This window comes from Curcuma longa, chromosome 3 (genome assembly GCF_044706935.1).
Source record: "Curcuma longa cultivar G26 ecotype Majalengka, Jawa Barat chromosome 3, ITB_CL_G26_1.1, whole genome shotgun sequence".
Taxonomy (NCBI): Eukaryota; Viridiplantae; Streptophyta; class Magnoliopsida; order Zingiberales; family Zingiberaceae; genus Curcuma; species Curcuma longa.
In genome coordinates, this window is record NC_133863.1 from 14,696,648 (window position 1) to 14,721,214 (window position 24,567).

At 38.1% G+C, this 24,567-nt stretch overlaps 3 protein-coding genes and 1 pseudogene across 5 annotated transcripts; 3 read left to right on the plus strand and 1 right to left on the minus strand.

The window, feature by feature from the left end:
* Nucleotides 1-4,630: 4,630 nt before the first annotated feature.
* Nucleotides 4,631-5,850, plus strand: LOC141825609 (uncharacterized; annotated as a pseudogene).
* Nucleotides 5,851-7,311: 1,461 nt separating this feature from the next.
* On the plus strand, nucleotides 7,312-11,715 carry LOC141825273 (E3 ubiquitin-protein ligase RING1-like). 3 transcript variants are annotated; one of them, XM_074712661.1, is made up of 2 exons: nucleotides 7,312-8,389; nucleotides 11,396-11,715. In XM_074712661.1, exon 1 carries the CDS (start codon nucleotides 7,471-7,473, stop codon nucleotides 8,380-8,382), a length of 912 nt encoding a protein of 303 aa, XP_074568762.1. In that variant the 5' UTR covers nucleotides 7,312-7,470; the 3' UTR covers nucleotides 8,383-8,389; nucleotides 11,396-11,715. The 3 variants fall into 3 exon arrangements, with proteins under 3 accessions (XP_074568762.1, XP_074568763.1, XP_074568761.1); XM_074712662.1 differs by having other exon boundaries at nucleotides 11,405-11,715; XM_074712660.1 differs by lacking the exon at nucleotides 11,396-11,715 and adding an exon at nucleotides 10,743-11,041.
* A 2,921-nt stretch (nucleotides 11,716-14,636) lies between these two features.
* Nucleotides 14,637-17,459, minus strand: LOC141824831 (uncharacterized). Its single transcript, XM_074712163.1, has 3 exons — nucleotides 16,912-17,459; nucleotides 16,453-16,583; nucleotides 14,637-15,661 (listed from the first exon to the last, which is right to left on the minus strand). Exons 1-3 carry the CDS (start codon nucleotides 17,131-17,133, stop codon nucleotides 14,923-14,925), a joined length of 1,092 nt encoding a protein of 363 aa, XP_074568264.1. The 5' UTR covers nucleotides 17,134-17,459; the 3' UTR covers nucleotides 14,637-14,922.
* A 1,792-nt stretch (nucleotides 17,460-19,251) lies between these two features.
* Nucleotides 19,252-24,399, plus strand: LOC141824649 (hsp70-Hsp90 organizing protein-like). Its single transcript, XM_074711973.1, has 7 exons — nucleotides 19,252-20,229; nucleotides 22,087-22,375; nucleotides 22,677-22,762; nucleotides 23,508-23,731; nucleotides 23,828-23,894; nucleotides 23,972-24,031; nucleotides 24,125-24,399. Exons 1-7 carry the CDS (start codon nucleotides 19,339-19,341, stop codon nucleotides 24,236-24,238), a joined length of 1,731 nt encoding a protein of 576 aa, XP_074568074.1. The 5' UTR covers nucleotides 19,252-19,338; the 3' UTR covers nucleotides 24,239-24,399.
* Nucleotides 24,400-24,567: the final 168 nt, after the last annotated feature.

The window sequence follows — 24,567 nt, forward strand, 5'->3', positions numbered from 1 at the left end:
CCCAGAGCATATTACACCTACGAAGTTTGAAATTTTTATGATATTGGATTGTCCGCCAAGACTGATTTGTACTTCCCGATTTACCTTGATAGTCGGTATAAAATTTGTATAAGATAAAGTCAATTACCTCTAGAATTAATCAGATCACATGAGTAAGAGTTATATACATCAAGAATTAAAAAAATGATGAGTGGGATATGAATGATCTATTTTGTAAAAAAAAAATCATATAAATTTGATTTATCTAATGAATATAAAATTAGCAAATAAAATTAAACTATTTGATATATCTCTATCTGATATGGCGAATTTTAATTAGTTTTACATGATAGGGATAGTCAGGGGAGTAACTTGATGTGTCGAGTCAAAAGTCAATAGTCAACACAAAATAGACCAGCACTTGGCCACTCGACCACGCCAACTCTCAGCCACTCCAGCACTCGCCACTCCAACTTTCAGCCACTCGATACTCGACTACTCAATAGCTCGATAACCCAACAGTCTAGCTCTCAGATAATTCAGTTCCTCAATCGCTCATCCTCTCCAAGTCTCTCGGTCAAGTGGCTCCTTAGCCCCCTTGGTCTCTCCACGCCCCATCTCGGCCACCACCCTCTGCCTTACACAGAAACTACTAAAGTTCCTGCTTAGAAAGGTCCACGAAATTGAGTAAGATTTGTAAGTTCAACAATTGATGAGTGAGAAATTTTCGTGGAGTCCATCTGCGCTTTTCGATTTACTCTAGTGATCAATGAAAAATTTATGTGGGATCATCGGTCATCTTCATGATTAATTAGATAGTAAGAGTTGAATATTTAAATTATCAAATAATAATAATAATAATTGATAAGTAGGGCCCCGGGCTATCGTGTGATGGTAAGAGATGAAACAGACTTCTTAAACAATAAAAATTTAAATCTCACCAGAGCATATTATACTTTTGGAGTTTGAAATTTTTATAACATTGGACTATCTGACAAGACTTATCTGTACTTTCCAATTTATTTTAAGGAGAATCGAACGCTTGCTTTAATCTATATCAACCTTAGACAACTAATTGAATGGCCAATCCACCGGCTTGTCATCAAAACCACAAATTTGCCAATAAGGTATTTATTTCTCTAATAACATAAATAATAAATCAAAATTAGTAAAAAAAATATTTAACCAAGTAAATTGGTAGATGAATCGTTACATACGATGAGCTCTAAACAATTAAGTGGGCATCAACTCTTGCCACAACCTACAAATGTACTTCTTATAATACCATAAGGGAGGAGAGGGGAGGGGACCTTTGGGACAACTTTTGCAGAGCCTTATCTTCCATACCATACATAAGCCAACATTAGCCGATCGAACTTGACCGGTAGCCCTCCATCCGTCTCGATCAAGTTAAATTCGCGTTGATTGAGCCATTGTAAATCATCAAAATTAAAAAGACGTCCCATATTATTATTTTTGTCAAAAGGATACATAATTCTATTCAAATCTTTGCTACAACATATATTGTTACACCTTATTGAAATAAATTAGCTCAACTTAAATTATTATATTAAAATATGTTTTTTACTAATTTAATCAAAATTATTTAAAGTTAATTAAACAAAATTAAAACCCCATATAAGTATAATATTATTTTTTATTTAATAATTGTAAGCAAATTATAATAATTATTTTAATACGCTATTAGTAATTACGGCGATGCGAAAGAGTGGGCTGCGGACCCACCGACCCCGTCATGAAGTCCCAGTGAGTTGGGTACAATTATTGGGTGGCGCGTGTAGCGAGAAAGAAAGATAGGGGCAGAAACTCAGCAGCTGTCAGCAGCTAGCGCGGCCTGGCGATCGCTCCAGCAGTGCGACTCGCTCGGCGCCAAGCTGCCAGCGCCGCAAGCAACCAAAGGGGCTCACGGGAACAGGCTTGCCCTGCCTCGCCTCGGTCAATCATTGTGCCCGCGTCACGTGCCCGCCCAGCTGGGCATTTTTAGCCCCATCCCTGCCATTTAGCTCCCTCCACACATTGGGGGCAGGACATGTGCTTGTCCATGCAAACGTCCAATCAACTGCCGACACGAGCTCATGTGCAGTACGCCTTCTGTGCCGCACAATATAATCTGGGCAAAAATAAAAATATATATATTTATTCATGGACAGCATTTTTTTCATCAAAAAAATTCTATTTTATTATTTAACTATATATAATTATCTAATTGCTCTCAAATAGTATTCATAAATTTTAAATTGATCAGTGCACTCTAATAATGATTTAATAATTACTTTAATACATACTTAATCTACTTAACATTGATAGAAATTCACGTTATAGCAGTTACGATTTTATAACTGCTACAATGTGAATGATAAAAATTTACATTGTAATAATTATAATTTTATAATTGTTAATAATAGGAATTCATATGGTAACAATTACAAAATTATAATTATTATAATATATGTAACAACTATAAAATCGTAGTTATTATAATACGTTGATTAATTTAAGATTTAGATGATAGATAATATTATTAAATAATACTTAAAATAATTGAGCAATTATATACAAATAACCGTAGGATAGAATATCATTTGAATAAAAAATTTAAAATGGGATGTCCCTCTATGATTTGGGAAAAAAATGAATGCCTCTTATGCACTTCCATCCTCTATTCTATGATTTTATTTATATTTAAATATATTTTATTGTTACTAACTTTTTTTTTAATATCTCTCTTTCTCAATTAATACCTTAGATTGAATTTGTAAAAAATAGTGTCAGTGTCCCCTAATCATTAACACATACAATTTTTGCAAAAGGTGAAATTCATCATCCTGACCAGATCGATACTTCGTTATAACCAATCTGTGATGAGACAAATCAAAAAGTTGTAGTTGACCACGACAGAGATTTGCGCATCGGCTTCGCAGATATTCGAACCCTTGTCCATTTTCGAACCCTTGCTCATTTTTGCAACTCTGTTCCGTTGTAACCAACTCAAATATGTCCTACGAGCAATCATTGATACATACAAGATGCATGTTATGAGAGTTTAATAATTTTAGAGGCAATAATTTAAGAATTTGAGAAGTGTTTACTAATGCACGAGAACATGTAGTTTGTTTATCTTTTTGACGTGCATAATAAATTTTAATTTCATATGCGTGGCTTTGGGTAACTAATTCATTAGCTAAGTTTTAGGGATAGATAGTGATGGTTGTTAATTAAGACCTTTTTAGAGTTAATCCATCAATAAATTAAAAATGGTCGATATGAAATGAAAATATACAAGAGGGGATTACTTTTGATCGCGATCTCACACGACATTATATTCTCTAATGGCATGTGTCCGAAGATATATATCGAGAGAGAAAGAATAAGTGATCTCGTATGCCTCGATCGATAATAAAATTGATCATATATGTCCTAACATATGGAACCAATGGAGAGCTCATCATAAAGGATTCATGGATGTAAGTTTTAAATATGACTATATATGCTGATTTACGAACATAGTTTTTTTAAATGGAGGTGTAATTAGCTTGAAGAATTTAAAATTATAGTTTTTCGACTTATCTTTTTACAGATGGTCTTGGAACGAACCGTGTGAGATCGATTGAGGTGGCGGATTTCACCTTTTACTTACATGTATTCTAACCATCCTACTTGATCAACTAATTATAAGACACTTTCAAAGTATGTATATATCAACTAGTTACTAGCCATTCTACTTGATAATAACTCATTGAATATGATTTTCGCCATGAAAACTTGTATAATATATTTGTTTGAGCAAAATCTACCAAATAATCATCTAGAATTAAGTATTTTTATAATAAGATAGCGATTCTATAATATCTAAATTCAATTGTATGAGAAAGTATTATGGACCTAAATATAAATATGACTAATATGAAGATTTATTTATTTATTTATTTTATTAATAATATGCATAAATAATGGATATTATCGAGACAATTAATCTAATAACAACTCTATAATTTAGTTCTCTCCCATTAATTATTTTGTTACATATATGATTAACTAATTGAAAAAATACCTAAGTAGTGATCGGTTAGGATCTAATCTATCAAAGAATAAAATAATATTAAAAAATAGTATACCTACATAAGAATACATTCAAATTAGTATTATTTATTATTTTAAAAGAGCAATGATACACTGCATAAAAATACAATATAAAAATGTAACATGACACACTATAACTTGACTCTCACATCCATGCAGTAGGTCTCATATCCATACAGTGTAGTATGTTTGTTACATTTTTATATTATATTTTAACGTAGTGTATCATTTCTCATTTTAAAATATATTACAAAATATTATTGGGGATAAATTTAACTAATATTATAATAACAATATCTATATATATGTGAGTAAATATATATTGACACATGTTATTATATATTAATTAATGAAAAGTAATTTCTCATAATTACAACCCTAAATTAAATGATAAGTCTAACTTACACATATGGACAATAATGTAATTTTCAGGTGGGCCGGGGCTAATGTGCATAATGGAGATCTTTCGTAGTGGTGTGGTTTTCATGCATGTGAGCTGCCCCTATAAAAGGGCTCTCCGGCGACCCGCAAGCCGGCTACTTCAAGCTTCGCAGCGAGCTCATCTCTTCTGCTATAGAACCGCAGCCAACGATGCGCGCCATGGCCATCGGCTCAGCTCTTGCGCTCGTAGCGTTGCTCGCCGTTTGCTCTGCTCCTCTGACCCTCGCCTGCGGCTCCTGCCCGACGACCCCTACTCCCGCGACCCCCGTCACCGTGCCTCCCATCACTTTGCCGCCCGTCGTCGGGGTCCCCATCACCGTGCCCCCCGTCACCGTGCCTCGGTCCGGTCCCCCGTCACCGTGCCGCCCGTCACCGTGCCGCCCGTCACCGTTCCGCCCGTCGTCAGGCTGCCGCCCGTCGGCGTTGCCCCCCGTCACCGTTCCGCCCGTCACCGTTCCGCCCGTCGTCAGGCTGCCGCCGGTCACAGTGCCGCCCGTCGGCAAGTTGCCCCCCGTCACCGTTCCGCCCGTCACCGTTCCGCCCGTCACTGTTCCGCCCGTCACCGTTCCGCCCGTCGTCAGGCTGCCGCCGGTCACAGTGCCGCCCGTCGGCAAGTTGCCCCCCGTCACCGTGCCGCCCGTCACATTGCCGCCCGTGGTCAGGGTGCCCCCAATAACCGGAGGCTCGCCACCGTCACCATCCAGGCGGGGGGGCGGGTGCCCGTCGCCCCCAGCGATCTCCGGAGGCAGCACATGCCCCATGCTGAAGCTGGGCGTATGCCTCGACGTGCTGGGCGACACGATCCATGTCGGAGACCCCGCTGTGGAATGCTGCGCCCCCCTGGCGGGCCTCGCCGGCGTGGACGCCGCCCTCTGCATCTGCACCACCATCACGGCCAAACTTCTCAACAACGACATCATCCTCCCCATCGCTCTCCAATTCCTCGCAAACACCTGTGGCAAGTCCATTCCTCCAGGCTACACCTGCCCTTAATCAACTCCATGCCTCGGTAAGCAAGCATACGTATACATATATACACACACATATCTGTTCATATTCTAATGACTGACAAGGAATTAAATGCCTTTTTTTTCGAAGGTACTTCTCTTTGAAAGATTATTGTGTGATTGCCAGTACGAAGTGGTGAATGAATTGTTTTTCAGATTATTTGATCAGCTAGCTGCTGACAGTAGTAGGGACATGAAAGCGTATGCATCATGCATGCCCAATTCACTGAACTGAACTGTCTATTTAAATTTTCAGATGTTGTACAATTAATTAATGGAACTTGCTTCGTTTGTCTGTGAAAAACTACTGCATGCAGCTTAATTTGTTTTCTTTGCCTTTGCCTTGCCCTAAAACGCTTTACTTCTTCCGAGTGTTGTGTGAAACCCTGCATTTTTTTTTGTACCCCATCGGGGTTTAGGGTTGGCAATTTGCCCTACCCTTGTCAAACCCTATTCTAACTTAACCCTGATTGAGATGGTATATCTGGTGACGTAAGGCGGGGATAACGCATAAAAATGGCAAGGATCGGAGGCTCCATGTCATCCATTTACGTTTAGTTTATAATTTCACAGATTTTAGAAAATATTTTAGATTTAAGTTAATTTTTATACCTTCTTTTTTAAAAAATAATTTTAAACTTTGAAAATTCAAATTGAAAATTAAATTTGATTGTAATTTGTCTAGCTACCTCATTGTAATTACATAAATTAAATTTCAATTCTATCATTTAGTCATATAACTTAATTAGTAATGCTCTGTTTGGATGGGTGAGAGAAGGTTCATTGAAGGGAGGGGAAGAAAAGAGAAAGAGAAGGAAAGAAAAGTATTTATATTCTCTTCATTTGGGAGGAACAGAAGGTTTCATTAATGTAACATGTGTTAGAGAAAAAGTTGAAAGTTACATAAAATTATAAAAATACCCTTATTTCTTAAAATAAATTTACATGTGAAAAAATATGTATAGCTTATTAAACCTATGGATATATAAGATTTTTCTTGACAAAATTATCTTATGAGACCAACTAAAGTTAATATTTACGACTTAAATAAATAAAAATTTTAAAGAAATAATGAGTATATATATAATAAATATGCGAAATATAAAATTTGTACACTTTGGTATGACAAAAGATAAATCAGTATTTTATATATATTTTTATAAAAATTTACCGATGAAAGAAATGAGCAAAAAGATCGTGGTCAGCGAGAGAAATTTAAAAAAATTAAATTAAATAAATTAAATAAGTTATTTGAGAATTAATATTTTAAAAGAGATAAAATTGAAATAAATAATATTTAAAATTATCTTCTCTTTCTTATACTCTAAATTGGAGTGTAAAAAAATCTTTCTTTTTATAAATAAGGAAGATTAAAACTTAATCTTTTTTACCCTTCCCTCCTCTTCCCTCACTTCTTTCTAAATAAAATTTAAAGTTTTCTTCCCCTTATTTATCTTTCCCTCCCTTTCTCTCACTTCCTCTCAAATAAAACGTAACATTCTCTCCTGATAAACTCTTTATTTTCATTATTATAAAAAATATCCTAATTTTAAAAATACAAATATCCTGGTTATTACAATAACTTTGTTCAAAATTAAATATAATTTTAATTAAGTTAGAATAATTTTATTTATTTTTGATTGGATATGAGCCATAGGCGAGATTGTTGATTTGTCGCACGAAAGCACGGTGCGTGGGTCCTCACGGAGTGTTTTCCCCCAGAATTTTATTTGAAGATGGCACGGCGCCGCGAGGGTTCGGCAACCGACGCCATGGCCACGGTGTTCGTTCCTGGTTTCGGCCCAACCGATCGCGCAAATGCCATGGGCCAGTTCGGCGCGCTGCGTGCGTGACACGGCAACAGGCAGCGGACTTGATCTGTCGAGTTACGATTCAAACTGCGTTGGGGAGAAAGCTGGCCGTGAATCTCAGCGAAGCGACCATGTCCTCCGCCGCAGCCGCCGGCACCGCCACCGCCACCGAGAAGCGCTACTTCTGCCACCAGTGCAGCCGGACCTTCACCGCGAACGCCGCCGATGGCACCGGCCTCACCTGCGCCCATTGCCACGGCGACTTCGTCGAAGAGTTCGACCTCCCTTACCCCGATTCTAACCCTAACCCTAACCCTAGCCCCAATCCGGATCCCGATCCCGACTTGCGCTTCTCGCTCGACGATTCGGACGCCTTCTCCGCCATACCGTCGCTTCTCTCCGCCCTCATCGACCTCGCCGCTGTTGGTCCCCGTCCCGCAGTCGAGAATCCGTCCGCCGACGCGGACGGTTCGCCGGACAGCCCCGTCTCCGTCCTCAGGGGCCTTCTCCAGACCCTTTCCCTGGGTGGACTCCCCGGTGCTCATGGCGGAGGGCGAACCTTCGTGGGCAACATTGGCGACTATTTCGTTGGCCCGGGGTTGGAGCAGCTGATCCAGCAATTGGCCGAGGACGATCCCAATCCGTACGGCACACCGCCAGCAGGCAAGGATTCCGTGGAGTCTCTTCCGGACGTCAAGATCACGGAGGGATTGTTGGGGTCGGACGAGTCCCAGTGCTCGGTTTGTTTGGACTCTTTCGAGACGGGCGTAATAGGAAAGAAGATGCCATGCCGTCACATCTACCACAAGGAATGCATCCTTCCATGGCTCGAGCTGCACAACTCATGCCCTGTTTGTCGATATGAGCTGCCTACGGATGATCCTGATTATGAACGTCGCAAGTTGACTCAATTCAATCGAGTTGATCAAGCTACTTCGTCAATCGGGGGCGCTATGGATGGGGAACCTGATGCTGAAGGAAGTTCATCCGTGCAGACTCGGGAGTCTGGTGGTAATGGGGATCCTTTGTCAGAAATCCATTGATTTGAACGTATGTTTCTTTAGTTTGAGTTCTATTATTTGGTTTTCCTTTGTTGTTTTAAGTTTTTCAAACATTATTTGGATATTGTCTCCACATTCATGCCTTAATTTACAATCAAAATGCATAGATCTTGCACCTGAAATTTGATCTTCCGCAAAACTATGGTTTATGCATTTGGGACATTGCTGTTGAGAGAAACATTAGGCAGATGTGCGTTCAGGAGTAACATGAAGTTATCAAAAAGCATAGATCTTGCTCCTGAAATTGATCTTTTCAAAACAAAGATTTATACATTTAGGACGTTGCTGTTGGGAGAAACGTTAGCAGAAGTGCATTAAGGAGTAATATGAAGTTAGCCTTTCTACTAGCGAATACATTACTTTGATCTACATTTCACATGATGATATCACACTCTTGTTGCTTTTTATGGTGGTCTCTCTGTAAGAAAGAATAAAAAACGATTCACAGCTGTTAATTAGAAAGATCTATGTTGTGATTGTGTGTGGTATGGTTGGAGAAGTTGTTACACCTTAATCTACATTGTGTAATCTTAGAAATCAGGTGCATAATAGGAACAGTTGAAGTGTATATCCATAATTACCAACACTATTAAAAGATTTTAAAATTTAAAAAGGTGAGTTCAAGTTTTAAGGTCTTTTGAAAATGATATTACATAGAGCTATGCATATTTCTTTTCCAACCAAATCCTTTGGTGCCATAGATTCTTAGATCAACAAGCTTGTATGTGTGTGTATATATGAACAGTGTTTAGTTTGTCCACATGAACACTTGCAATAGAACTATTATCCTACATTTTGTAGACATGTGATGCTAAATGTTTTGTCCTTCATGCATGTTGTTAAAACAAATTAATGCTTGAAAACTTCTACTATCCGCATAGTGATAGTTCTAGAGAGTCCAACAAAAAGGTCGTTGAAAAATTGGTTCTCATTGCTGATTAAGGACACATCTATTTATTGAGCTACACTGAGCCTTAGTGAGCCATCAAACTTAAGCTATATTGTGACATCTTAAATTTAGTCCTATAAACCTAGTGATAAATTTGTATTGTTTTGTAGGTTCATCTATGAGTTTAATATGATCAAGGTCTGTCTAATTACATTGTTCAGGCAAATGAGGTCCAATAAATCTGAAGTTCTGGGATTAGATCTGGATCCCTGGCAACAAGAACTGTGAAATCTGAGCAGGAGAGAGGCAGCAAGAATAGAGATCAGAGATGGACCAGAATAAAAGAACCAGTGGAGTATGAGACCAGAAAACATAAAAGGGATGAAATATACTGTTGTGGGAGAGGAGTATATATATATTTACACACACACTACGGTACCTAATGCAGAACTAAACTCACAACACAAAAATTAATAACTTTGATAACTTAACAACTCTAAAACTCTCTGAAGCTAGCATAGATATTATCCATGCAAACTTCCTTCATAAGTTATGAAAAGGTCTTGTGTGAAACACAAAAATAGAATTGACTAGCTAGCTTGATGATGATGTAGGCAAAAACAGGTTATTAGTCAATGGCTTTAAGACGCAGTCCTTGGATCAATCACCAAAGATTGACAGCTGAACTGAAGTTGACATTCCAAGAGAAAGATCTTTAAATGATGAAGTTAGTGATGATCTTTTAAGGACTCGATGACAACTTCGTTAAATGTCCTTAAAACTATTGATACTGTAGGATTCTAAAATTTATGAGGGTGATATGTAATTTGTGAGTGGGTGCAGAGTGAAACAATAGAATAGGATTCCATCATTTACTCTGGAAATAATCAATTAATTCCGGGAGAGAGCCGGAAGGATGATATGGCAATTGATGCATTGATATGGAGTAAAACAATAGAATAGGGTTCCATTGTCTATTTTTGAAAGAATGAATTAATACCATAAGAGAGACTTAAGAGACGAGGATATCAGAGAGAAATCTAGTTCAGTTCTGGCATCAACTGCGATAGAGGATACTAGAGACAACCAACTAGATTTCTCCACTGTATTTTTCTGCTGTCATTACAAGTTGTGTGTTCCCAATTGTCGAAGGAAGAGTATTGGTGCCAAGGATGAAAGAAAAAGAAGGGGAGGACAATGAGTGTTGAGCTATCTTGGTGTTAAGTGACAACAAGGTGATTCATGAAAAAGGATAACAGAAATAGGGAGTTAGGAGTAAATTTAATAGAGAAACAAGTTGAAAAGGAATAATTGGATCAGTGAATTATGAGTGGTACATGTCTATGCACATATTTTTAACGATAAAACTACCAATTGTCATTTCACATTGCACCTATGCATGGACTACGTCCCTATTCTTAGAGTTGTGACCTTTGATTAATGTGATATGCAGGTTTGTGGTCCACCCACATACAGGAGCTGAATCGAAATTGCTTGTTCGTCACATATACTATAAGAATACAAGTTACATAGGTGCCACCTTGCTGAAGGCAATCACTAAGCCTCATTTTTGCTGCTCAAAAGTCTCACCTCGTATTGCCTAGGTACTTGTCATAGCTTGAGCACCTGGTGACAATACCATGATATCAATTTAATTAGTTCACATGTAATAACAAAAACAATTTTTGCACGTTATAAAATTATTTATGGAACCAATCATTCTAGCATAAGTCAATGGTAATTTCAATGGCATGGATAATACACAACAAATGCAATTGTGCATTTCATTAATGAGAATTTCTACAAATGTATACATTTTTTTGGATGGATGTTTGTGGAGCTTTCACTTTTATTCTGCAATGTGATTGATCAAAGTAGAGTTATGTTCATCTTACAATTCATCTTTGACAATCATGGATGCTCAAGAACTGACAAATTGGTTTCCTTTCTTTGCGATGACTGTTAACTTTGTTTGCTTATATACAGTCAAACCAATTCTTCAAATCAGTTTATAGGAGACACGTTTGCTCTAATATGTCAACATCTGCTAGATGTAAAAGAAACTGTTGGTTTTTTAGTTCTGACTTGTTAAACGGCTTGTGTTAGGATTGACAGAAATGTGCTTGGTTAGTTTATCCGTCTTGGGGTGCTCCCTTCGGCCTGATTGTTTGGATTGTTAAAGAGAGGACGGGAAGTGGAATGGGGAGGGAACACCAAAAGAACATCGGTGATTACTACTTTTTCATTTTAAAAGCTTGTTCTCTAGCTTCTCTACTCCTCCCCTCTTATCTTGCATTCATCCACTAAACTAAACACTGTCTGAGCATAGTTCTTTTACTGATGTTTTCATTAGAACTCATACTCTGTCACAGAGTCTTATCACCATCATCTACTACGTGTTCACTTGTCTTGATTAGTCTGTATGATCTGCCAACTCTTCTTGCTCAAATTTTTTAGTTTTCTCGGCCTTTCTAGCTCATTATAGTCATGCTCAATTCATTTTGCTTGCCTATTTTACCTGTGTTCTAATCGATTCGTCTGACCTGTCTAATTTATTTAATCCACTTTGTTGGGCACACTTAAAGCTCATTCCACATTAACTGCCTAACACACTGGACTTTCTCTACTCATTTACTCTACCAATATTTTTGAGGCTATGTCAGAAATAGACTCATATGGCAGGAGATCGATCCAGACATATTATGATTCTTCTTCGACATGAGCTTGGAAGATTGGGTCGGTTGGAACATTCGAAGTATGCAATCGGCTAGGTTATGCTCTGGGGTAGATATTTTCTTTTCCATGATAAATGTCAGTTAGTCGCATTGACTCAATCCCTAAGGTGATCGGTCTGATCCCACGGAAGTTTTCCACCGGCTACTAGGGTAAATCGGGAAGCGCAAGCGGCCAACCCAGATGCCCAATATTATTTGATTGCAATCTCCATTTGGAGAAAAATTCTTGCAAATACGTCGTAGTTGGGAATCTGGGTGCCTGGGTGACAACCTGGATATCCTATCGCGGCACCATGGCCCTGGGGACAGATATTTTTTTTCCATAAATTATAGAACATTAGTGATAGAGAGAGCAGTTAAAAGATCTCTTTAGCTTGATTTCTTTCTCACAAACTAACATCCGAGTTTGTGTCAGTTAGGATCGAGATGTCGATAACAATGATAGCAACGACATTGGCGATAACAATCAACTAGCGGATAGGCGGAGAGCCTCAAATTATGATGTAGCTTTCAACTCTGAGAAAACAGACCATTGCCAAACTCGAACAAATAACGACCCAGCTAACAACCCAGAGAGAAGTCAGAATCGTCACTTTGATCGAGTTCGGTCCGAGATAAATGATTTGAAGCTTCATGGGAACATTGCAAGTCGACTCGGCAAGTTCGATCCATCTATTGGCACCAGGATTATGGCAATCACCTTGGTCGTCATGGTGTTTGTCGGTTGTAGCACAGCTATAGTTTGCTTGTGTTCGTTCTTGTACATATTTCGGTTAGTAACAATCTCATCGTCGAAAGATAAAGAGGGAATAATTGATATGGATCCAGCTGAATACAATAAGAGAGTGATTTCCAAAGGTTTGCTTTGAAGAAATGGTCCGAAGCCATCAAATATAGGGATAGAGTGAACGACCCATAGCCATTCACGACTGTTGCTTAGGGTATCCCCACAGGCTCGACCATAAGAGAGAGTGACAGAGGGATCGACCTAAGTATTTGGAAGATTGTAGAATGATAAACTCTTCTGCAACAAAATGTGGAATCCGCCACCTTAGCGGTCCCACACGTTCGGCCCCACGACCATTTGTGAGGAGGTAAATCGAGAAACTGCAGTTGGTCATGATGCAGGAGGATATTGCCTGACTTCGCCAGAATTCGAACCCTTGTCCTCTTCTACAACTTTGCTATGTCGTAACCAACTTAGCTATGCCCCGGGGGTCTAGAATAATAAACTCGACCATATATATAAGGGAGAGGGAGAGAGATTGTCCAAATTAGTAGTAGTAAAGGAAGAGTAAATGATACACCATTTACGACCTGTTGCTTGGCTCGAGCGCACATGAGAGGACTGATAGGCTCGACTATTAAGGAGAGGGCCGAGTAAGTACGTAGAACTTGATAGACTCGAGCGTATATGCGATGAGGGTATCATCTGATAGGCTCCACTGACTAAGGAGAGGGTATGTAATAGCTCGAGCATACGTGCAAAAGGGTTGAGGAAATGAGGAATCGATCTAAAAAGGGATTGTAGAACGATAGGCTCAACTAATATTGAAAGGAGAGGACTGAGTAGCTTAGTAGTAGGGAAGAAGAGAAATTATATAGCAGAGGAGTGAAATGGCTACGTAATTTACGATTGTTCGATTGACTATCCGACTGACTAATCTAAACGCCATTCACGACTTGTAATATATGGGAATCAACATAAATATTAGGGAGATTGTAGAACCTGATAGGCTCTACTGAATATATAAGGGCAGATCTTTCGTAGTTTTAATGAGAAATTACATAGCAGAGGAGTAAAATTGTTATGCAATTTATGACTATCAGACCGACTAATCCGACGTCATTCACTACTTTACTGAGGCCCGAGTGCATATAAAACGAATAGAGTGAATGGAAGGAGATAAATTGCTACGCAATTTGTGATTAATTCAAATACCATTCATGACTTATAATATATGGGGATTGACCGTCAATATTGAGAGATTGTAGAACCTGATTAGGCTGGAGCATGATGAGGGCCATAAGAGATTAATCAATAGAGAGATTGTAGAATGATAAGCTCGATTGATTTTGACTGATGAGAGGAGAGAGATTTATTTTATTTTATTTTATTGTATTGTTTTTTTTTTTGTTAGGTACGAACATTATTTTCATTCATCCGCGACGTGACAACGACGGGCTTTACACAGCCCCTTGCACAAAGAATAATTTGAAGAGTAAATTTAATTGTATAATATTTTTCAGAATTCAATTTGTTATTATCCTTTGAAGGAAGAAGTTTGTTTGATGTATTGTCAAATTATACTCAAGACTTACATTTTGTGAATTGGCATCTTAGCACTCATCGATGTCATAAAAGCACGTAGATATATATTTATAAACATGGAGTTGGTGATCAAACTATCCGGACACTCCGAATTATTAAAAAAAAAATCATAACCCAAACATTGGTCCGATTAAGTGCACTAATCAAACCAACCTGTAGAAAATTAAAAAATTAACATGCATGATGATGAAATGTAGAAATGATTGTTGATCAAAACTAACAATGTTGTTCACCAATACCACCTGGTAACAGTAAACTCGAGCAAATTAATATGGGCAAGTAATGAAAGAGCATATATTTCTTATGGTATCAAAAGTAAGCAGTCAACATTCAGTACCACTGCTCTGATGACTGTTGTATTCTCCCCCACTCGAACAAATGGGCATATACAAAAAAAAAAAACGTATTCGCACTGGTATAACAATGAACTTATATAGAAAATGATGACAAATCAAAAAGACTTGAAGCTAGTTCAGCTCTTGCTTCATTTACCCCTATTTCCTAAACCACTTCAGTGTCTTTTAGCAATAAATACCGCAATGCCTTAACTCAAGGCCTGCTAATAATCAATCAACAGCTGCTTTGTTCTTCCAGACGCTTCTTGGTATCGGCAAGCCAACAAGTAAGGGCCTGACCAGGTCTTCGGTCTTCAAGGTCCAGGTACTTGTTGGCCAAATGAAAGAACTGTTTTCATTTTCCTGCAAGGCTGGCGTGCTGAATGATTTTCTAACAGGAGAAGACGCAGCATATATGAAAGAATCTCCATTAGAGGTAACGTCTAACAGGGCCATGTCTATTTCAGTTTTGCTAGCCAGATTTGGTCTTGCTGCCAAGCCTTTTCCTTTCCATCCTGAACATCCACTGCCACTCTCCTCTTTGAACTGCAATTCTGGGGTGGACAGAGACTCATTTGCGTCGCCTTTTTGCTGCCTCCTGATAGAATTCTCCATGTCGATGCTCTCAGCATTATTTGAAACAGTGTTGTTCTCTTTAGACTTGCCGTTTAGTGCTAAGAAACCATTGACCAAACTTGTAGTTTTCCAATCCTGATGTGAGTATGAATCAGAAAATGGTGGGTCTGTGGACCAAATTTCATCATCAGAGCAGCTGCCACCTATTCGATACACAGTCATCTCAGAACCTTCAAGAGCTGAGCCCTTTTTGAGTTCTGTGAAACCATAATATGATTGCAGGCTGTTCATTGCCGAGGAGATCTGTCTTGGGTATGTTTTTGTCTTCATTGAGTTCAACAAATCCAGCACATCAGCACCAAAACGACAGGGTGGAGTATGATCTCTTGAATGACTGTTGGCATCATATGACAAACAAAATTGATAAGAATAATGTTCAAGTTGAAAAAGGTTAAAAAAGGCTCCTTACTGTTCACAAATCTGACAAACTTTATTTGAAAGCAAACTGATACCTTATTCAAATAGTACTTAATATCATTAAGTCTCCTCAACAGAATATAGAAGATCATTGAAAAGAAGATGTGGTAGTGAATTAGCTTGAGAGTAAATACTAGCAGATTAGACAGTGCCTTTATTGCTAATGACTAGAGTCCTCCAAAGGTTTAAAGTACACCTCATGCTAAAAATTTGGCCTTTAATTGAAACATCATAGTTTTTGCATGGACATTCATGTGTGCGCATTAATTTGACATGCAAATTGTTTAGAAGAATATCTTCACAAGATTTTGGTAATGCAAATATTTGTAGCAGAGTTGCGATTCTTAATTTGTATGTTTACAATTGAACAAAGGTGAGATGTTGACTCATTTCCAAGCCACAAAAGTGCAAGATAAGTTATTCGAAAATCCAAATTGTGGTGCAAAATGTTGGTGTGCATTGTCATTAGAAATTATCCAGCAGAGGCACTGGACCACAGAAGGTTCTTTAATGCATCATTAAGTTCAGGATGTTATTACAGCATGCCCAACTGTGCAATGCAAAATATTTCAGAAGCAGAAGAATACACCTATTCAAAGAGTTTTGAAAGTTGAGAAAGGAAAAAGTTCACAACTTTTCTTCTGCAACAAATTTTCCCTATCATAGAGCGTGATAACATGTAAAACTTAATGATAAAAAGGGAAGTACCTATCAGCAACTGAATTGTCAGAGAGACAATTAGATGGAGGATGCTTTCCTGGCAAAGGAATCAACAAAGTTTTATGTGCAAACATTTGAATATCTGTCATTAAGCCGTTCAAGCGTTTGATGTCTTCTACCTAAAACATCAAAGACAATTTTTCTTACAACCATCAATTGGAATATAGGATAGAATAAAATTTAAAACATAAAGAAATTAACAATTCAATCACGGAGACAAGCGAACTTGATAGGCTAGTCAGGCAAGAGGACTTAACAGTTCAATTAGGTCAAGCAAACTGATTGAATGGATGCCAAAATGTATAGAAAGTACAACTCTGATCCGAATAATTGTGTTTTTTTTTTTGTTACTTCAAACCGGAAGTAATTTGTGATGCTCAAACATGGAGTAAAGAACTAAACTGAAAGCGGCAAAGATGAGCAAGAAAGCAAACTGAAATCAAGTACCTCAACCCCGTACTTTATGGCGACGCCAGGAAGCGTATCCATCTTGGACACCCGATGCTCGATGTAATTCGCCTTGGGAGGGGAATCCGATGAAAAAGATGTCTCAGAAGAGGACGAGGTGCCCGTCTGGATCATATTGCTATCCCACGAAGGGTAATCTGCTCCATCCACGAAACTATCAGACAGGACGCGAGAGCTCCTTCGGATCCCCCTCGCTCCCATTCCCAACAACTCCGATCACGCTTCAGACGACCAAGAATAATGGAAGAAACGTTGCTGATGCTCCAAAAGGGAGGCTTTTCGCCCTATTTTCCCCGTACCAATCAACGACGCACGACCCCTAAGATCTGCCCGCCAGATCTCCCGCCGAGGAGTCGATCTCCACCAAATGCGGACCAAAATTCAGCGGACAAAGAGCTGCAAACCGTGATCCAAGTCAATCCGACGCCGCAGAACTGAACTTTTGCGAGGATTCCAGCGAGAGATGAAGCCAGAACGGACGAAACCAGCGGGAATGGAGGAGGAGGAGGAGAGGCCACAGCAAGAACTCGAAGGCGTCGTCGTCTTGACTTGATAAAGAGGCAGGAGCAGACCACCGCGGATTTTGACTCGGTGTGACTCGCACACGGACACGTGGCCTGTTTCCATTGGGTGTTTTACCTTTTACTCGTTCTATGCGTCTGGCTTTGTGCACGAAATATAGCGGCCCCACATTTTAGGCCGGTCAACCGGTGCCACGTGGCGACTGACACACAGATGGAATTATTATTCCAATTTAATTTAATATTATTTTAAATTATTTTTTTGCGTTAGTCAAGGATTTCGACCTAACTCTACCCTTGTTTTTAATTATTAATTCGCCGATTTATTTATTGATGAATAAAAAAGATAAATAATTGTGTGGATGGGTAACTAATCAATGATGGAAGAGGGTAGAAAAGTCGTCCAAGGGTTTGGTAGGTAGCTTCAACTAACTTGGCTTCTTTCTTTATCAATCAGATCGCATAAATAATAATTCTCCCACATAATTAATGTATATGCACTCGTGCATACGTAATTATGTACCATGCGAGGTTTGATATGGCATTTAATTCGTGCGCCATAAGTCGCATAGGGTTGGTCAGTCATAATTAAGGTCCAGTTAAATTTTATAATATTTAAATTTATTTATATAATACAAATTGAGCCAAGTCGTGCTTATAAAGAATTAAATCATTAAAATAATTATTTAAATTTTATTTTTTAATAAACTTAAATTTAATTCAAGCTTATTTAAATTTAATTAATTTAAATATTATCAAACTTTCAATTTAAATTTATTTAATTATTTAATTTTTAAATCTTCAATTTATTTGATTAGTTATTGAATTTGATAATATAAATATATTTATTTTAAATTTTTTTTATTTATTTAGTATGTTGATAAAAGTTCAATTGATGAATATGATTTAAAAATATTATTTATAAATATTATTTATGAATATTAATAAATTAAATAGATATGTATTATAATTTATTAATTTAATTTAATTATTTATTTAAATTTATTTATTTAATTGATCTGAACGAATATAAATAAATTTTTATCAAATCGAATAATAAACTTAAAAAAAATGATAAATCTTATTGACTATCTCATGTGATGACCGATTTAGATCATTGGACGTTCAATATTATTTGATTGCATTCTCCATTTGAACAAAAATTCCTATAAATAATCATATTTTGCGAGCCCATTTATTTGCGAGCCCATTAACGATAACCTGCATGTAATGAGTGAGATAGGGCTAGACTCATGTGATGAGTGATAATTAGATTATTAATATGATCCAATGGCTAAGATTGAGAGCCCATTTATTTGCGAGCCCATTAACCACCGTTCGAGAGGAGGTCAACGAAGGGAGGAATGGAGAAGTTTGAATTTTATATTAAAAGGAATGAGTTAAAGGGAAAAAAAAGAATTGATAAATTTTATGAAAAAGAAGAGTTTTTCTCAATTTGGAAGGTAGAGAAGGAAAAATAAATTTAAAATATTTTTTATTTCAATCTTATTTCTATTTAAGATATTAATTTTTAAATTATCTCATTTTAAATCAATGTTTAATTTAGAAAATAAAAATATTTTTATAATTTTATATATTTAATTTTACGTTCATCTAAATAGTATACATATATTACATCAATGGAATAAAAATATAAGTAGGGCCATCTAAAGTTTAAACCAAGGCTAAGTGGGCCACCGAATTTATTTGAGTGGGCCAGACCGCCAGGGAGCCTAATCCAGAAGACTCCGGTTCGCCTTCCGTTCTGGATGTTCAGGAAGGTTCCAGAACCTGGAAGAAACCCTTGCAGCTTCATAAGCGCATCGTTACCTCTTGAAGGCGAATCAATCGCCTCCCTTCCTCCTTGCGCTCCTTCTCTCTCGCCATGGCTGACGCCGCCAAAGCTGAGGGCAACAAGGCCTTCTCCGCCGGCCGCTTCGACGATGCTATCCGCCACTTTTCCAAGGCCATCGAGTTCGCTCCCGACAATCATATCCTCTACTCCAACCGCTCGGCTGCCTACGCCTCCCTGCAGCGCTACGACGCCGCACTCGCCGACGCACGCAAGACCGTCGAGATCAAGCCTGATTGGGCCAAGGGCTATAGCCGCCTAGGCGCAGCGCACCTCGGGCTTGGCGACGTCGACCAGGCTGTCGCCGCGTACGAGAAGGGCCTCGAGCTCGATCCTGCCAGTGAGGCCCTTAAATCCGGCCTTGCCGATGCACGCGCCGCCATGGCCAAGCCCAGGGGCCCGCCTCCGCAAGGAGCGTCCCCCTTCGCCAAGATCTTCCAGGGGCCTGAGCTTTGGACGAAGCTCACGGCGGATCCGACCACCAGGGGTTACCTCCAGCAGCCGGATTTCCTCAACATGATCCGCGACATCCAAAGAAATCCTAACAACCTCAACATGTACCTCTCTGATCCGAGGATGATGCAAGTGATCGGGGTTCTTCTCAACGTGAAGATGAGGGAGCCCACGGATGGGATGGCGAGTGAGACTTCTGAGCCAGAACAAGTAAAATCCCATCCGGAGCCGGCGAAGAAGGCCCCAGAGCCGGAGCCAGAGCAGCAATCGGAGCCCATGGAGGTATCAGAGGAAAAGGAAACTAAGCTGATAAAGGCTGAGGCCCAAAAGGCGAAGGAAGCAGGGAATGCTGCTTACAAGAAAAAGGACTTTGAGACGGCAATTCAACACTATACTCGTGCAATGGAGCTTGACGACGGCGACATTTCCTATCTCACTAACAGAGCTGCAGTCTACTTGGAGATGGGAAAGGTAATACCTCTAGCATCATATTTGCTTGATCGATTCTTTCTGGTAAAACAATGAACACTCCTTTTTTATCAAAAATAATTAGGCCAGCCTAGTCCTTTCTTTGCATGCTTTGCATTGTCACTAGACTATAATTCTAAAATTGGAAATAGAATTTATATCATAAGAATTATGAATCCTGTGATCCCAATTATCCTTCTTCTCACAATCAATGATTTTGATCTGACAGTTTTCAAGGTATGTGAAAAAATGGAGTTAAAGAAACAAGATCATTTGGCAATGTGTTGGTAGATTTCAAATGGTCAAGTTCTGAAACAGAGGCTTTTTCAAGCTTGTATCTTTATTTAGTTAAAATGATTTGTCCTGTTGTTACACATGTGCCTAAGAAGTTTCAAAAATTGGAGAATCAAAAACATAAGAGGCACATAGCAGGGCAGTTAAGACTCTCAACGGTAAAAAAAGTTGTTGGGGTTCATTGCTGGATGATAATCTGATGCATATTTCAAAACAGATCCAGTGAAAATTTACTATTAATGTGCTTATATTATATAATAATGATCCTGCTAGTAGCTAGTTCTAATGGGTAGGAGCAAGCAACATTCTCTTTAGTTAGGTTTTATGACAGAAACGTATCTTGTGCAAACATTTAATAACTTGTCCTTAATGCCAAAACCTGGATCGCATGTAGCAATCAATTCATTCTGCTTGCTCGAGCTTCCTCTACATTCAATCAATACATTTTGCCTGCTCTAGCTTCCTCTAAAGTGGGCAGGGAGCTTAGCTGCCCTGCTTATGGTATGGTAGAAATTGTTCTCCTTAAAGTAAATATACATTCAGGCTCAAAAAGAAATATTTAGTAGATGCTTTTCTTTTGTAAGCAAGAAAAGTGTTATTGAAGAATTTGTAAGATAAAAGTTCCTTCATATGAAGCAAAAATTGTGTTCCAAATGTTTTTAGACATGGCTGTGAGTGAAACATAGGAGCGATATATTCCCCGTCTTCCATATATTCAGTTTGCAACTAATTGCTATGGCCCTTTTTTTTGTTTCAAGTGGCCCATTAGAACAAGTTTTCACTTTTCACAGAAATTTTTCCCATTTTTGACCAATTATGTCACTAATAGGATTTATGCCACTAAATTGGTTGTGTATGAGGATCTGTTTTAAATGATATCAATACTTATATTGTCCATTGTTATTGTAAAATGGTTTCATCTGTTTGTGGTTTCTAATTGATAAATCAGCCCTAATATGGGTTTAAAATTTAACAATTATGTGTAGAGTTACAGAAAGTAGAGTAGTGGGATAAAAAATTTCAGTACCTCTATGGCCAACATGGTGGTGGAAAGCTTCTTATAGTTAATTTATTTTTATCTCGTTCACTTTTGAACTGACAATCAAATTTCATTTCAAGATGAATATTACAAATAAATATGATATTTAGTTGTCCTATGACACCTTTTCAGAGAACTGTTACTGTTTCCCTTTCTTTTCTTTTTTTTTTTTTTTGGCTTTTTAATTAGGCTATAAGTATTAGTATGTTCTATAATCATGTACTCGTTTTGGAAATTGTCGAATGAGGTGATGTCAATAACGTTCAACAACTCATGATTTTATCTTTTATCAACTAGAGTGTCACAACAGGTGAGTAGTCTTAAAAAACCATCTTTGAACACGCTTGACTAGTGGGTTTTCCTGGATAGTGTTGTCCACAATTTTCGTTTTGTTCCTGTTTCCAGCCACCAATCACTATATTGAATTTTTGCAAATTCTGCGTGGATAGTTTGGTTCATTTGTCTGCATGATCAAGTTTTTGACTTAGGATTCAATGCGCTAACTTTTTTTTGTCTTTTCTTTGTAGTACGAAGAATGCATAACGGACTGTGACAAAGCTGTTGAACGTGGAAGAGAACTTCATTCTGACTTCAAAATGATTGCAAGAGCATTGACTAGGAAAGGGACTGCTCTTACAAAACTTGCCAAAAATTCTAAAGATTATGAGCCTGCTATTGAAACTTTCCAGAAAGCCCTAACCGAACACAGGAACCCTGACACTTTGAAAAAACTAAATGAAGCTGAGAGGGCAAAGAGAGAATTGGAGCAAGAAGAATACTTCAATCCTGAAATAGCAGATGAGGAGCGTGAAAAAGGTACTATTGTGTTTTGATTCTTTTTGGGGATTATCCTATTGTTACAAATGCCTCATTACTGAATATTTTCATTCTCAGATGCTACCATTTCCCATCATTTTCTTTTTAATATGTATTTGAATTGACATATGACTACACCTTGAAGTTTGTCATGGTTGTTAACGATTTGACGAAAGAATCATTTTCATATGTTTATCACCACTTGTCTTCACTGTTCTATGTTATTGTTGTCAATACCATTTTGCCTTGAAGGCCATTTCTTCACCAAGAGTGACATTGATATGACTTTAACTCTGTCCAGGCAATGAGTTTTTCAAGCAGCAAAAGTATCCAGAAGCAGTGAAACATTATACTGAAGCTCTAAAGAGGAACCCAAAGGATCCAAAGGTACTTTCCTAGTCAGCTTGCTTACTTGGTTAAAGGTGGATATAGACATGTGACCTTTGCAAATGTCAGAAACACTCGCTAGTACCAATTTTATCATCTCTGCCACTCGATAAACTGGACTAGGTTATTTAGAATCTGGTTTGCAATTCAACAAGTCATTAGATCTCTGTGTTACATACCTCATAGCATAAAATTTGTATTTATTTTTGCAAAATCATCATCATAACTTATTATATTCTTGTTTAATTTTGTCTTACTACACAAAAATGATGAGTTTAGAGAGCCCTCCCTTGGACACGATGTGTGTAAGCAGATGTCGCAGCCACATGTGACTGCGTATGGTATTTGTCATGTGACTAGGTTAAACCAAATTGCTTTAAAACCCTAAGCTATTCTATTTGGTTACTTATACGTTGAACTTATTAAGCTTTAAGTTAAATACATTCTCTGCAAGTGATAAACACTTTAAAATTTAATTATATTCACATTATATGTATGATCTATTCTACGTTTTAATATGTATTGTTTTATTTCTTGTGTTTTGATTTGTATGAATGACATTATTTTATATATGGAAATATGTATTGAATGTGTTGATCAAGGACGATATTCATTTTTATCAAAATAAAATATTTTCATCACTTCAAATATTTACGGCAATTGATGTTTAATTAAAAACATTTGTTAGCTATGTATTGTATTTCATAATTCTCTTCATATAAATTATTGACGTTTGATTCTGCAGGTTTACAGCAATAGGGCTGCCTGCTATACCAAGCTGGGTGCTTTGCCAGAAGGTCTAAAAGATGCAGAGAAGTGCATCGAGCTGGATCCATCCTTTTCTAAAGGATACACAAGGAAAGGTGCGATCCAATTCTTCATGAAAGAATACGACAAAGCATTAGAGACATATCAGGAGGGCTTGAAACATGACTCGAACAATCAGGAGTTGTTGGACGGTGTGAGGAGGTAATTAGCTTTTTTGCCCACAAAATGCAAGGGTTTTACTGACTACGAGCTCTTTGGCGTCCTCGACGGAATCAAATATCTATTCTCTGATTTCAGGTGCGTTGAACAAATCAATAAAACCAACAGAGGAGAAATAAGTCCGGAGGAATTGCAAGAGAGACAGGTGTTAATGCAGTAACGCTTTTTCCTTTGCCAACTCGCTTCGGGATATGGTTCACTGAGCCTGATTTTGTTTTGCAGGCAAAGGCCATGCAGGACCCGGAAATACAAAATATTCTAACAGATCCTGTTATGCGACAGGTATTGTGCAGTCATTCTCTTCTTCATAAACATCAACTTTGTACTTAATTTAATTCCACGTTTAATCATTTATGGGTCTACTTTCTTATCCAGGTGTTGATTGACCTCCAAGAGAACCCTAAGGCTGCACAGGATCATCTCAAGAACCCCCAAGTGATGCAGAAGATTCAAAAGCTTATGGCTGCTGGAGTCGTTCAAATGAGATAGAAAATGAAGTATGGGAGTAGTTTGGTCATTGTCTTTTTCTGCTGTGAACATAAACATATTGCAAGTGCTTTATGATTCGCCAAGTTATTGTCTCAGTTATGCCTTTGTTATAGTTTTTGTTAACTCAATTTTATCATTATTTTTGGCTTGATGATTAAAAATGCCTGGATGATTGGAGCGAACTATTTCTATTTGCTGGTAAAGCCTTCATTGAGTTAATATTAAAGGTAAAAGCGTTAGCCTTGTGGATTTCTTCTGCCCGCGTGGAACCATGAGCGCTTATCTGTTGTAGTAGTTCAGAATTGGGAGGATTTATCTGATCGCCAAAT

Coding starts and splice junctions, on each gene's coding strand:
- LOC141824649 (XM_074711973.1), top strand. CDS start 19,339: ATGGCTGACGCCGCCAAAGCTGAGGGCAACAAGGCCTTCTCCGCCGGC. Junction 23,895..23,971: donor AGGAATTGCAAGAGAGACAG/GTGTTAATGCAG, acceptor TTTGTTTTGCAG/GCAAAGGCCATGCAGGACCC. Junction 24,032..24,124: donor CAGATCCTGTTATGCGACAG/GTATTGTGCAGT, acceptor TTTCTTATCCAG/GTGTTGATTGACCTCCAAGA.
- LOC141825273 (XM_074712661.1), top strand. CDS start 7,471: ATGTCCTCCGCCGCAGCCGCCGGCACCGCCACCGCCACCGAGAAGCGC.
- LOC141824831 (XM_074712163.1), bottom strand. CDS start 17,133: ATGGGAGCGAGGGGGATCCGAAGGAGCTCTCGCGTCCTGTCTGATAGT. Junction 16,584..16,911: donor CCATAAAGTACGGGGTTGAG/GTACTTGATTTC, acceptor TTGATGTTTTAG/GTAGAAGACATCAAACGCTT. Junction 15,662..16,452: donor GACAATTCAGTTGCTGATAG/GTACTTCCCTTT, acceptor TGATGCCAACAG/TCATTCAAGAGATCATACTC.